Here is a 15,644-nt window from a genome sequence, read left to right on the forward strand (position 1 = left end):
TTTCATACTTTCTTATGGCCATGTAGTACTCCAGTGTGTATATATACCACATCTTCTTTGTCCAGTCCTCTATCACAGGGCACTTTGGCTGTTTCCAAGTCTTGGCCACTGTGAATAATGCTACAGTGAACATAGGGTGCACATATCTTTGTGTATAAATGATTTCAAGTTTTTCGGGCATATAACCAGGAGTGGGGTTGTTGGGCCATACGGTAGCTCTATTTTTAATTTTTTGAGGAATCGCCAGACTGCTTTCCATAGTGGTTGTACCAGTCTACATTCCCACCAGCAGTGAATGAGGGTTCCCTTTTTTCCACAACCTCTCCAACAGTTGTTGTTGCTTGTCTTGTTGATAATGGCCACTCTAACTGTATAAGGTGGTATCTCATTGTAGTTTTAATTTGCATTTTCCTAATTGCCAGTGAGGTTGAACATCTTTTCATATATCAGTTGGCTATTTGTATGTCTTCTTGGAAGAGGTGTATTTTCAGGTCCTCTGCCCACTTTTTTTAAAAAAAAGTTTTATTGATTTTAGAGAGGAAGGAGGAAGGAGAGAGAGATAGAAACATCCATGATGAGAGAGAATCATGGATCGGCTGCCTCCTGCAAGTCCCCCACTGGGGATCAGCCCACAACCTGGGCATGTGCCCTTGACTAGAATCGAACCTGGGACTTTTCAGTTTGCACAACCCAGGCATGTGCCCTTGGCCGGAATCGAACCTGGGACCCTTCAGTCTGCAGGCCGACGCCCTATCCATTGAGCAAAACCAGCTAGGGCGTCTCTGCCCACTTTTTGATTGGATTGTTTAGTTTGGTGTTGAGTTTTACAAGTTCTTTATATATTTTGGAAATTAAACCTTTTTCAGAGCTACTGTTTGCAAATATCATCTCCCATCTGGTTGGCTGCCTGTTTGTTTTGTTGTCCGTTTTTGTTTTTGTTTTGCTGTGCAGAAGTTCTTAAGTTTGATATAGTCTCATTCATTTATTTTTGCCTTTACCTCCTTTGCCTTTGGGGTCAGGTCCATAAAATGTCTCTATCACCCAGGTCCATAAGTTTGGTATCTATATTTTTTTCTATGTGACTTATAGTTTCGGGTCTTATGTTTAAGCCTTTGATCTATTTTGAATTTATTTTTGTACATGGGGACAAACTGCAATCCAGTTGCATTCGTTTGCATTTGGCTTTCCAGTTTTCCCAGCACCATTTATTCAAAAGACTATCTTTACCCCAGAGTGCATTTCTGGTTCCTTTGTCGAAAAATTATCTGTCTATATACATGTGATTTTATAGCTGGGCTCTCTATTCTGTTCCATTGATCTGTGTATCTGTTTCTCTACCAATACCATGCTGTTTTGATTATTGTAGCTCTGTAGTATATTTTGAAGTCACATCCTAACACATTCTACGAGGCCAATATAACCCTGATACCAAAACCTGGCAAAGATAACACAAAAAAGGAAAACTACAGACCAATATCCCTGATGAATACAGACGCAAAAATCCTAAACAAAATACTAGCTAATCGAATACAACAGCACATCCAAAAAATAATACATCCCGATCAAGTGGGATTCATTCCAGGGCACAAGGATGGTTTAAAATTTGCAAATCAATCAACGTAATACACCACATTAACAAAAGAAAGGATAAAAATAATATGATCTTGAAAATAGAACCAGAAAAAGCATTTGATAAGATGCAACATCCATTATTAAAATGCTCAATAAAAGGAATAGAAGGAAAGTGTCTTAACATAATAAAGGCCAGTATATGATAAACCTTCAGCCAATATCATGCTCAATGGTGAAAAACTGAAAGCTTTTACCCTAAGATCAGGAACAAGACAAGGATATCCACTCTCACCACTCTTGTTCAACATATATAGTACTGGAAGTACTTCCATAGTACTGGAAGTTCTAGCCAGAGCAATAAAGTAAGAGAAAGAAATAAAAAGCATCCAAATAGGGAAGGAAGAAGTCAAACTGTCACTTTTTGTGGATGACATGATGCTGTATATAGAAAACCCTAAAGACTACCAAAAAAACTACTGGAAACAATAAACAAGTACAGTGAAGTTGTAGGATACAAAATCAATGTGCAAAAATCCATTGTCTTTCTGTATATCAACAACAAAACTTCAGAAAAAGAAATGGAGAAAACAATTCCTTTTGCAATCGCAACCAAAATAATAAAATACCTAAGAATAAACTTAACAATGTGAAAGACCTATATACTGAAAATTACAAAACATTAAAAGAGATTGAAAAAGACACAAAGAAATGGAAAAATATCCCATGTTCATGAATTGGAAGAATCAACACAGTTAAAATGGCCATTTTACCCAAATCAATATACAGATTTAATGCAATCCCCATCAAAATTCCATTGTCATTTTTTAAAGAAATACAAGAAACCATCAGATTTATATGGAACCACAAAAGACCCAAAATAGCCAAAGCAATCCTGAAAAAAAAAAAAAAAGGGAATGATGCTGGAGGTGTCATGCTACTTGTTTAGTTTTCTTATCTATCAAATTGAGATCAGAAAATGAGATTTAAATCAGAAAATGTCTAATAAAGTGTGCAGAACAGTGTTAAATATGATTGACACCTAATAAATGTTAGTTTTGTTCCCCATAGATTGTATCTTCTCTTGAAGATCATGAAATGCTTTAAATTGAACTTTGTAGGATGCAAATTTCTGCTCATTTCAATTTTTTAGTAGTTTGAGATTTTGTATTTCATGTAGAAAATGCATCCTTATTTTTTAAAAAATTTTAAACAGCTTTATTGAGGTGTAATTAATATCTAAAATTCACTCATAAAAGTATACAATTCAATGACTTTAGTAAAGAAAATGCATTCTAAGCATAAATACAGTGAAAGAATCACAGGAAAAAAACATTAGATTTGGCTACATAATAATTTTAAATGTTTGCATGTCAAATTGTAAAAAAAAAAAACAATTAGAAGGTATGGACATGGAGAAAATATTTGTATGTGGGCAGAAAAGGGTTAATATTGTTATTGTAAAGTGTTCTAATAAACCTTAATGCAAATATTAAACATTTCAATACAATAATGAACAAAGGATATGAATAGATGGTTCACAAAATAAAATGGTGTTTATCTAGGATAATCAAAGAAACTCAAATTAAATATGCAGTTGACCCTTGAACAACATGGGGGTTAGTGCTGACCCCCTGGGGGTCAAAATTCCATGTATAACTTTTGGCCCAGAAACTTAACTACAGTTGTCCCTGGGTATCTGTGGGGGATTGGTCCCAGAACCATCACCCCCAATACCAAAATATGCAGATGGTCAAATTTTTTATGTAAGATGGTATATCCTGTAGGTCCTCTATTATTGGTTGAATCCACAGATGTGAAACCTGGGGATATGGTGGGTCTACTATATTTATTGAAAAAAATCCTAATATAAGTGGACATGCACAGTTCAAACTGCATTGTCCAAGGGTTGACTGTTTTTTATTGGTCAAAGCAGTAACAACTTGAGAAAAATATTTAGTATGCTGCTGCTGAGAGAACGAAGTTTGAACAGTTGCCCTGAGACACAGTTTAATAGTGTTTGACCCTTTCACTCAGCTCTGGGGAATTTTTCTAAGATAATAGTGAGGTAGAGATCGGTATATGGAGTAACTCACCTTAATGTTATCTGTAGTGGGAAAAATTGGAAATGTATTATTAAATGTTGACACACGCACACACTATAGGATACTATGCAGCCATTAAAAATCACACTTTTGAAGAACATGCTTCCACTGTTAGTGAGAACATAATTTCAAACATGTAAAACTATACACAATATGATCTCAATTATTTTTATTTTATATGTGAGTGTGTGTATATGAAAAAAAAAGGAAAAAAATAATTTCTACATTACCAGTGTTTATGTTTGGGTAGTGGGATTTTAGGGAATCATTTCAGTAGTTTCCAGTTCCCTCTAAGCAGAGCAAAACATTATTTTTAGAGCTCATTTCATTTGACTTGAATTTTAATGCTTTTAGTTAGTTGACAGTTAGGTCACAGTTAGATTCCCAGGCAACTGTTCAAACTTCTTTCTCTCATGAATCTCTTAAAGCCTTACGTTGTCAAGGAACAGCTAGTAATATTCATTGCCAAGTGCTTTCTCAGGACAGATAATCCACATTCTAAAATCACTCACTCTGTGACTCTGTATGTGTTGGGTTCATAAATTTTTAGCATGGGCAAATTTCTCAGTTAAGTACCAGAAATAAAACATGACCATCCCATCTAAATGTATTAAGTTATAAAGCTCCTAGGAAATAACATAGGAGAAAACCTAGATGACCTTGTGTATGGTGATGACTTTTTAGATACAACTTCAAAATCATGATCTATGAAAAATAATTGATAAGCTGAACTTCATTAAAATTAAAAACCTGCTCTGAAAAGACAGTGTAATGAGAACGAGAAAACAGGCTACAGACTAATAAAAAATAGTTTTGAAAGACACATCTTAGTTTTGAAAGTCCATCTATGAAAGACTATTGTCCAAAATATACAAAAATGCTTAAAATTTTAAGGAAACAAACAGTCCAAAGAAAAAATGGGCCAAAGACCTTAATAGACACCTCATCAAAGAAGACATTCAGATGACAAATAAGCATATGAAAAGATGCTCCACATCATGTCATTAAGGAAATGCAAATTAAAATAACAATGAGATATACCACTATATACTTATTAGAATGGTCAAAATCCAGAATTCTTGACAACTCAAATGTTGGTGGTGATATGGAGCAATAGGAGCTCTCATTCATTGCTGGTGGGAATGCAAAATGGTACAGCCACTGTGGAGGACAGTTTGATAGTTTTTTATAAAAGTAAACATACTTGCCTGGCTGGTGTGCTCAGTGGTTGAGCGTCGACCTATGAACCAGGAGGTCACAGTTAGATTCCCGGGCAGGGCTCGATCCCCAATAGGGGACATGCAGGAAGCAGCCAATCAATGATTTTCTCATCGATGTTTCTCTCTTTCCCTCTCCCTTCCTCTCTGAAATCAATAAAAAAAATATATTTTAAAAAAGTAAACATGCTGTGCTCATGCGATCCAGCAATGATGCTCCTCGGTATTTGCCCAAGGGAGTTGAAAACTTAATGTTTAAACAAAATCTGCACATGATGTTTATAGCAACTTTATTCACAATTGCCAAAATGTGGAAGCAACCAATGTGTCCTTCAGTAGGTGAATGAATAAGTAAACTGAAATGTCCAGACAGTGGAATATTACTCAGCACTAAAAAGAAGTGAGCTATCAAGCCATGAAAATATGTACTACTTAATATTAATTGCATATTATTAGTTAAATGCATTAATATTAAATGCAATTATTTATTAAATGCATACTACTAAGTGAAAGAAGCCAATCTGAAAAAGCAACAAAATATATGATTTCAACTATATAACATTCTGGACAAGACTAAACTATGGAGATAAAAAAATCAGTGGTTGTGAGGAGTTTGACAGGGGTAGGGTAAGGGGATGAATAGGTGGAGCACAGAGGATTTTTATGGCAGTGAAACTACTCTATATTATAATGGTGGATACGTATTATACATTTGTTCAAACCCCTAGAATGTGTAACACCAAGAATGAACCCTAAGATAAACTATGGACTCTGGATGATAATGATGTGTATGTAGGTTCATCAGTTATAACAAATGTACCAATTCTGGTGGAGGATGTTGATAATGGGGAGGCTGTGCATATGTGGGGCAAGTGGTATGTGGGAAATCTCTGGTACCTTTCAGTATTGCTGTGAACCTCAGCTGCTCTAAAAATAATAATAAATCAAAACATTCCCCCTAAAATGACCATCCCCACTTGGACTGACATCATGACTCCTGAGAGCCAGCGTGCAGAGTGTGTGTGTGTGTGTGTGTGTGTGTGTGTGTAGCATGGTGGCTAAGAGCAAGGACTCTGGATCAGAACACCTGTGTTCAGAATCAAAGCCCTTACTAGCATGCAGTCATCAGTGAGTTATTGAACCTCTCTGTGCCTCAGTTTCCTCATATATGAAATGAGGATAATAGAACCTCCTTCAAGGTAGTTGTAAGGATTAAACAAATTAATACATGGAAAGTCCTCCAAATACTGTTGGCACATAGAGCCTGCTCAGTATTTTTACTCTGATTCTCGTTTCTCGTCTGTGAATGACTCAGCACTTTTGGTATGTCACACACAACGCTTTTACCTACTGTGTCATCTTTTTAAAAAAGATTATTATTTCTGTATATTTCCCCTGCTCCTGAATTGTAACAAACATGGTATTATTTCTTTCTTTCCTTCCTTCCTTTTTTTTTTTTTTTTAAACATGCTGTTATTTCTCTCAACAAACAAATCTGGATCCTATTTCCCTTTACTACTATATTTTTTGGTTCCTCTTTACAGCAAAATTGCTTCAAGGATTTTTCTATATTTTCTGCCCTGAGTATTCTCCCTCCTTTTCCTCTTAAACCATCTTAAACTTCATTATTCCTTGGAAACTGCTCTTGTCATGGTCACTGCTGATCTCTGTTGCTAAGTCCCCTAGCAATTCTCCACCTTAAATCTCACTTGACCTCTTCCTAAGCCTTTCTCATGGTTTTAGGACTCCACACTCTTCTGGCTTTCTTTCTTCCTCCTTGTCTGTGCATTCTCAGTCTGTGTTGTTGATTCCTCTCGTCTCCAACCTTTTAAGTTGGAATCCCTAGAACTCAGTCCTTGGACTCCTTGCTATCTACACATCCCCTTTTGTAATCTCCAGCTTCCTGGCTTTCAGTATCATCTGTTTGTTCGGTGGTGACTTTCAAAGTCTAGTCAAAGCCTCTCCTCTCAACTCTTCTATAGCAACAGCCTACTAGTTATTTCCACTGGAAATGCTTAAAAGACATCCCAAACTTTTTTTTTTTTTAATCCTCATTCGAGGATATTTTTCCATTGATTTTTGGAGAGAGTAGAAGAGACAGGAAAAGATAGAGAGAAATATCGGTGTGAGAAAAACACATCGATGGGTTGCCTCCTGCATGAGCCCCGACCTGGGAGACCTGGGAGGAGCCTGCAACTGAGGTAAGTGCCCTTGATTGTAATTGAATCCGGGACCCTTGGCTCCGTAGGCTGATGCTCTATCCGCTGAACCAAACTGGCTAGGGCAGTGATGGCGAACCTATGACACGCGTGTCAGAGGTGACACGCGAACTCATTTTTTTGGTTGTTTTTTCTTTGTTAAATGGCATTTAAATATATAAAATAAATATCAAAAATGTAAGTCTTTGTTTTACTATGGTTGCAAATATCAAAAAATTTCTATATGTGACATGGCACCAGAGTTAAGTTAGGGTTTTTCAAAATGCTGACAAGCCGAGCTCAAAAGGTTCGCCATCACTGGGCTAGGGTGACATCTCAAACTTTTAACATTCCCCTCATAATTGCTAATTCTCAGCCACTAATCGCTCTGTAGTGTTCTAATAGAAGCACCATTCTTTCATTTGCTCAGACAAAAATCCTTGAAGTCATCCTTGACTCCTCTCTTTCTGTACCTGTCTCCTGTCTGTAAATCCTTTTGGCTCTCCCTTGAGAATATATACAGAATGTGACGACTACCTACATTCATCACTGCCAGTGGGCCAAGGCATTGCCATTTCTCAGCTAGATTATTCCAGTAGCCTCCAAACTGGTCTCCTTAGTTTCTACCCTTGCCCTGTCTCCACCCCCTGTTCTGTCCTTAATTCAGCTGTGGATGATCCTAACATATTTCAGATGAAGTCATTCCTGCCTTTAAATAAGTTCTCCCAGTTGCTTGTAAAAGACCTTATTCAGTCTGGCGTTCTGTTACTTCTTTATCTTCATATCTGTTCCAGCCACAGCAACCTTCTTGCTGTTTCTTAAACATACCAGTCATGCTTCTGCTCCAGTGTCTTTGAACATAGTCTTTTGAATGGAGTGATTTTCTCCAGTTATTTGCAAGATTCATTCCCTGCCTTTTAAAATCGTTGCTCATACATTACCTTCCTGGTGAGACCTTTCATGATCATCCTATTCAGATTTTATCCCAGTCCCTCTTTATTTTTATTTTACTCTGAGCACTTACCACCTTTTGCAGAGATTTCACAGGTTCAGATATTTAGAAGACTCACAGGACTCCACTGAGCATACTCAAGGTTTTTATTTAAAGGCAAAGGGTAGTCCGGCTGGTGTGGCTGGTGGTTGAGCACCTAGGAACCAATAGGTCACCAGTTTGATTCCTGGTCAGGACACATGCCCGGGTTCAGGCTTGATCCTCAGTAGGGGGCATACAGGAGGCAGCTGATAGATGAAGTTTCTCTCTCATCGGTGTTTCTATCTCTCTATCCCTTTCCCCTCCTCTCTCTCTCTAAAAATCAATAAGAACTTTTTTTTTTTAAGGCAAAGGATATAGTACAGGAAGAAAAAGAATATAGGGACTCATTAGGATCCTATTTGCATATAGTGTGTCCTGGATTGAAAACCAAAATTTGTATAGAATTTCCGAAGGGGTGTTTTATGCCCTTCTGGTCACAGAATCAAGTAATGGCATCTAACTGGTTATTTAGATTGAAAAAAACTGGTCTTAGAATTGCCAGAGGCTCCTCAGAGATAAAAATAGAGCTCTCCCAGTCTAGCTTTAAATTAGCTGGATTCTACATGCCTTCTAAAATACAGTATAACTTCTTATTTTGTTTATTGACTACACTTCGTCACACACACATGCACACACACACACCACACCAGATTATAAACTTCATGAGGGCAGAATTTTTTACTATTTTGTTCACTGTTATAGTCTCATTTTCTTCTATGCACTTGTGCATAGTAGGTGCTTAGTAAATACGAGCTGAGTACATTATTAAATGAGTGGAGCTTCTCTCTAACTACATAACTATTATGAGACCCTTTTGAACCAATGTAAAAGGAATCTCTAGTATCCTTCATAGTACTAGGACCATGGTCAGCAAACATTCAGTAGTTGACTGTGGATCAAATGGATCTTCAGGGGCCCACTACTTCAGTTACCATTTCAGAAAGGCTCCTGAATGTAGCTAGATGTTCAAGAATGGTTTGAGCAATGTAATAAATAATTCAAACCTCTTAAAAGAGAGATTTTTAACTATTTTGCTGAAATATAACACCAGTAGGATACTATAATTTTTTCCTCTGCAGTTTGACAGACTTTTTTCAGAGACATGGAACATTTTGGCAGCAGGTAATAAAATTTTGATTAGGGCCAATAATATTTTTTGGAGTACATTTCTGAAATTTTAATGTAAGTCACTGGGAAAATAGGATTTCTCTAATCAATCTTTTGTGAGATAAAACAATACTTAAATTTCCAAGTTGTGTTGTAATGGAAAGCATCTGTTGTTAACCATTTGTAGCCCATATTTTACAATTCACATAACAGGAATAAGCAATATGTTTGTTATTGACTCTGTTATAACCCAGGTACGTCGTTTCAGAGAAAGCAGACAAAAAAATACTAATGAAGAAGATGATGAAGTTCGAGAGGTAAGTTTTCTGCTCTGAATTCCTATGCTTACATGTCAGTTTGTTAAATTAGAATAACAAGTAGGTGTATTTTGAGTAATTAGTCCACGGGACCTCTATTTGGTGGATAGGACTGAGCCAGGGGTGGCTGAGGACAGGTGCCTTTGGCTTATTTCAGGTCAGCCTACAAATATTCTGCTTGTTGATATTCCTTTTTTCCCTTTGGCTCTTGTCTAAAGTTTATTTAATTGTATGCTATGGGGGCAGGGCTTGCATATACAACAAGAGCCCTTAATCAAAATAATACCTAATTGTTATCAGAGCATTTTATCAGTAAGATGAAACCTTACCCTACTAAGCTGATCTTATTTTGGGCGAAAAGGAAGAAGCTTAGTGTTTTGGTTAGCAGTGTTATCATAGGTAAATGTACAGTGCCCACTGGCCTCTTTAAAATGTTGAAATTAGCTTCATCACCATCATTGCTGTCTTCTTAGTCTTGTTGAAATTTAGGAGCTTGAGGTTAGCAACCATTTGCTTCAGTTTTGGGCCTTTATCTGGTACTTGGTGAATTCATGATTGAAATATATCTTCTTATTGTCCTTAGTGTTTTATGATTGCTATGTAGTATTTAAAGTTATTTTATAAATTACTTACTGTTGGGATTTTGCTTTAATTGCTTTCATTCAGCATTTTGTATAGGACCTGTAATGGGTAGCCATTCTGCTCTACATTGGGAATACAAATATGAAAAAGGTGTGGTTTGTGTCCACCAGAGATGCGCAGTTTAGTAGGTGGGACAGACATATGTAGAAAGAAAATATTAAATCTTATGACCTGAAGTTTCATCCTCATGGAGTTAATACAACTCTATTTTGGTTTCCTAAATATTTCAGAGCTATAGCTGACAGGTGATGAATCAGAAAGAATTGAAGCACTAGACATATCCTCTAACTTTTATAAGTTCCACTGTTTCCTCTGCTACAATAATGGAATGAATAGGAGTCCTTCCTTTCTTTTAAATAATACATTTTGCCTTATTTTAATAGATTACAAAATGAAAAACTACCGCCATCCACTACATTTCACACTCAGCATTCCCAATAGCAAACTCATTCTCCTAAATAAAATTGGAAAAAAAACAGAACTGATGACCTACTTGGCTTTTTTTTTTTTTCCAAGGGAAAAAGGGAAGATGTATTTATTGACTTTTTGCTATGTGCATTACTTACACTCCCAGTTTCCATTTTACAGATGAGAAGACTAAGACCCAACTGAAGGACACATGGTAGGGCTGGAATTTGAACCTGACAATTTCTACCCCCAAATCTACACTACAGTACTATGTCTTATCAGAATTTTATATTATAATAACATTAATATAATGCATGGCCAATGACTGGCTAAAAAGTTAAAACTACTAACCCTATTGTGCAGCACATCAAAAATCACTGTTCATAATAAGCACAGATGCAACTCCTGCACTGAGTTTTGGAGCTAAATGGAAGAGGCTATAGATTAAGGATCCCCTACCACCCTTATTGTATTTGTACTCATTTTACAGAGTGCCCATGAAATAGAAATGAGTTCTGGTTCTTAGATTATTTGACTTAAACTTGGTTAAATCCTGCAATTGAAAAGATTGCAGACATATTTTGTTACAATGGATCCTTTGTAGAGAATCAGTTTTTCATTAATCTTTTAAAGAATAGGAGGGAACAAATAACACATTCAGAAAGATCCATCAATTCAGCCCTGCAGAAGTATTTGTACCTCTAGTAGCCAGCTAATCCCCTTCCCTGCAGATTTTATTAATCAGACCTTACAAAAGAGCTCTCTTTTTTTTAATCCTCCCTTGAGGATATATTTTTATTGATTTGAGAGAGAAAAACATCGATTGGTTGCTTCCTGCATGTGCCCCGACCAGGGATTGAACCTGCAACATAGGTATGTGCCCTGAATGGGAATTGAACTTGAAACTTTTTGGTGTAGAGCAGCGGTTCTCAACCTGTGGGTTGCGACCCCTTTGGGGATGGAACAACCCTTTCACAGGGGTCGCCTAAGACCATCGGAAAACACATATAGCATATCAGATATTTACATTACAATTCATAACAGTAGCAAAATTACAGTTATGAAGTAGCAACGAAAATAATTTTATGGTTGGTCACCACAACATGAGGAACTGTATTAAAGGGTCTCGGATTAGGAAGGTTGAGAACCACTGGTGTAGAGGATGATGCTCCAGCCAACCGTACCACCTGGCAAGGGCAGGAGCTTCTGTTTGCAGACCTCAAGAACTATACCATAGTTTGCTATTAATTTTTTTTTCCATATAATTATATTTTTAAAAATTGAAATAATCACCTGTAGTTTTTTTCATTATAAATATATCACAGTCACAAAACTTACAAAATCAAGGGGAGAAAAGAATCACAATCCTCCTATGCTGGCACAAGCAGCTGTTAACATGGAAATACATTTCTATAAACATTTTGATATATTTAAAAAAGAAAGAAATAGAGAATAAGAGTAAACATTTTATTCAAGGAAGGTAGGAAAGGACATGACACATTTTATATGGGAGTCTTTCAGAAGAAAGATTTTCAGCTATATTTTAAGACTGATCAGGATTTCCTAGGTAATTTTTTAGCATGTCATGGTGTGTCATAAATTTTTTCATTCTCAGAATACTATTTAGAACTTGACTAATGGAGTTTGAGACTATCCCAAGTTGTAATTCACAGCTTTGCAGAATCATTTAGCTCAGAATATGAATTTCAGCACTGTGCTTACATTATTTAAACAAAAGTGTTAGCCCTTCCATTTAGAGAGAAAAAAACATGCTTTAAGGTCTCTTGTTCACATAAAAAACTTTCAAGTATTTTCTTTAATTATAAGTTCACATTTAAATAAAAGGCCAGACAATGAATATTTTAGGCTTTGCAGGCCATATATGGTCTCTGTCACATACTTTTCTCCTTTTAATTTTTTTTACAGTCCTTTTTTTTTAATCTTTATTGTTCAGATTATTACAGATGTCCCTCTTTTTTCCCCCCATAGCTCCCCTCCACCCGGTTTCCACCCCACCCCAGGCCCTCGCCACCTCACTGTCCGTGTCCATAGGTACTGCATACATGCATATAAGATCTTTGTCCCATCTCTTCCTGCACCCCCCACATCCCTTTCCCCCCGAGAATTGTCAGTTCACTCCATTCCCATGTCCCTGCTTCTATTACATTCACCAGTTTATTCTGTTCATCAGATTTTTTATTCATTTGATTTTTAGATTCACTTGTTGATAGATATATATTTGTTGTCACTTTGTTGTTCATAATGTTTATCTTTACCTTTTTCTTCTTCTTCCTATTCTTAAAGAATACCCTTTAGCATTTCATATAATACTGGTTTGGTGGTGATGAACTCCTTTAGCTTTTTCTTGTCTGTGAAGCTCTTTATCTGACCTTCAATTTTAAATGATAGCTTTGCTGGGTAGAGTAATCTTGGTTGTAGGTTCTTGGTATTCATCACTTTGAATATTTCTTGCCACTCCCTTCTGGCCTGCATACTTTCTGTTGAGAAATCAGCTGACAGTCGTATGGGTACTCCCTTGTAGGTAATTGACTGTCTTTCTCTTGCTGCTTTTAAGATTCTCTCTTTGTCTTTTGCTCTTGGCATTTTAATTATGATGTGTCTTGGTGTGGTCCTCTTTGGATTCCTTTTGTTTGGGGTTCTCTGCGCTTCCTGGACTTGTAAGTCTATTTCTTTCACCAGGTAGGGGAAGTTTTCTGTCATTATTTCTTCAAATAGGTTTTCAATATCTTGCTCTCTCTCTTCTTCTGGCACCCCTATAATTCGGATGTTGGTACGCTTGAAGCTGTCCCAGAGGCTCCTTACACTATCTTCGTATTTTTGGATTCTTTTTTCATTTTGCTTTTCCGGTTGGGTGTTTTTTGCTTCTTCATATTTCAAATCTTTGACTTGATTCTTGCGATCCTCTGGTCTGCTGTTGGGAGTCTGTATAATATTCTTTATTTCAGTCAGTGTATGCTTAATTTCTAGTTGGTCCTTTATCACAACATCGAGGGTCTCACTAGATTTCTTAAGGATCTCAATACATTTATCGGCGGTTTCCATAAAATTCTTGAAAAATCTTAGAACCGTGGTTTTGAACTCTATATCCAGTCGTTTGCTGTCCTCCATTTCTGTCATTTGTGACCTGTTTCTTTGTCTTCGCATTTTGTCTGCTTCCCTGTGTTGGTAGAGTGGTTTTGTGTGCTAGGTGTCCTACAGGGCCCAGTGGCTCAGCCTCCCCAGTTACCTGAGGTGGACACTCTTGGTGCACCCCCTTGTGGGCTTTGTGCACAGTCTTACAGAGAGATCTGCAGATTCCTCCTCTTTGTATGGGGTTTGGAAGTGCCCATATGAGGCCCAGCTGTGAAGCAATGCAGGCTGCTGCAGTGCTGGCCTTTGCCTTCTTTAGATAGCTTTGGAGCACTCTGACCCAGCTGCATTTTGGCAGGTTTTAGGCTGAGAAAGAATAGGCCATTCATATGCAAAAGCCGCTGTGCACAGCTTGGGTAGGGTTGTAAATTAGGTGGAGCGGGGTCTCAGGGAGTCTCTAGGACAGAGCAGACAGCAATGGCTGCCAGTCAGTCCTGCACCGAAGAGGTCCGACCGCTGCTGGGCGCACCTCCGTCTGGAAGAAAGCTACCCCTGCCGCGTTCCTGCCCCGATGCCAGACAGTCCAGTTTCTCCTCGTATGTGTCTGGGTCCCCCAAAGTCTCGCCCGGCACTGGAGTTCAGAGCACGTGGTAGCTTGTATCTCCCTCCTGATTAAAAATGGCACACCCGGGTGCCAGCCCCTTCCACACCTCTGCACCTTCACGCCTCCACACCTCCTACCAGTCTCAATGCTCTTTCTTTTTTCTTCTTCTAATTGTAGTTTTTCCACTCAGGTTTCCCACGGTTCTGGATGATAGTTGTCATGTATTTTAGTTGTAATTTTGATATGGTTGTGGGAGGCAGCAAGTACAGGTGTTTACCTATGCCGCCATCTTGGTTCTCCTACAGTCCTTTAAAAATATAAAAAGTATTCTTAGTCTGATCCACAGTCCATAGTTTATCTGGCCTCTGTTTTCTTACGTTCTATCTGAATTTGAGGCAGGGTTGATATCTTCCTTCAAGTGGTAATATCAAGTCATGTTCTTTGCCTGGAATTTTTTTGCTGGGGGGAAGGTTAGGGCATTGGTCTTTCTCTAATTGAATTGTAAGAGTACTCATGTGTGCATACTGTGTGTGTATATGTAGCATATTTAAGGTTTTTGTCATGTAAAAGAGTATCCACCATTCCTGAGCGTTTTTTTTTTTTCCTTTCTTTGTTTAAATCCAGAATGGGTGATGAACTAAATTACTTTATGGCATCTGTGGAGATAAGCATGGGGGTGGGGGTTCCCTAGTACGTTCTGCTAATGTGGTGAATTATAATACACTAGAGGCCCGGTGCACAAAAATTTGTGCACTCGGGGGATAGGGGGGTCCCTCAGCCCGGCCTGTGCCCTCTCACAGTCTGGGACCCCTCAGGGGATGATCACCTGCTGGCTTAGGCCCGCTCCCTGGGGGATTGGGCCTAAGATGGCAATCAGACATCCCTCTGGCAGCCCTCAGGGGATGTCCACTTGCCAGCGGGGAGCAGGCCTAAACTGCAGTCGGACATCCTTAGCGCTGCTGAGGAGGCAGGAGAGGCTCCCACCACCACTGCTGTACTGGCAGCCATCAGCCTGGCTTGTGGCTGAGCAGAGCTCCCCCATGTGGGAGGGCACTGATCACCAGAAGGCAGTTCCTGCATTGAGCGTCTGCCCCCTGGTGGTCAGTGTGTGTCATAGTGACCAGTCATTCCCAGTCTTTCTGCTGTTAGGGTCAGTTTGCATATTACCCTTTTACTATATAGGATAGAGGCCTGGTGCACAGGTGGGGGCCGGCTGGTTTGCCCTGAAGGGTGTCCTGGATCAGGGTGGGGGTCCCGCTTGGGTGCCTGGCCAGCCTGGATGAGGGGATGATGGCTGTTTGCAGCTGGTCACACCCCCTTCAGGGTGGGGGTCCCCACTGGGGTGCCTGGCCAG

The 15,644-nt window shown here is 38.5% G+C and overlaps 1 protein-coding gene across 3 annotated transcripts in view; it reads left to right on the forward strand.

The window, feature by feature from the left end:
- The window catches only part of MRE11A (MRE11 homolog A, double strand break repair nuclease), a 72,423-nt gene that overhangs the window by 35,143 nt on the left and 21,636 nt on the right, over positions 1–15,644 (forward strand). For all 3 annotated transcript variants that reach the window (XM_005883065.2, XM_005883064.2, XM_005883063.2), the window contains one exon: positions 9,484–9,546. In XM_005883065.2, coding sequence (XP_005883127.1) covers positions 9,484–9,546 — 63 coding nt within the window. The remainder of the gene's footprint in view (positions 1–9,483; positions 9,547–15,644) is intronic.

Source organism: Myotis brandtii, unplaced genomic scaffold (assembly GCF_000412655.1).
Source record: "Myotis brandtii unplaced genomic scaffold, ASM41265v1 scaffold76, whole genome shotgun sequence".
NCBI lineage: Eukaryota > Metazoa > Chordata > Mammalia > Chiroptera > Vespertilionidae > Myotis > Myotis brandtii.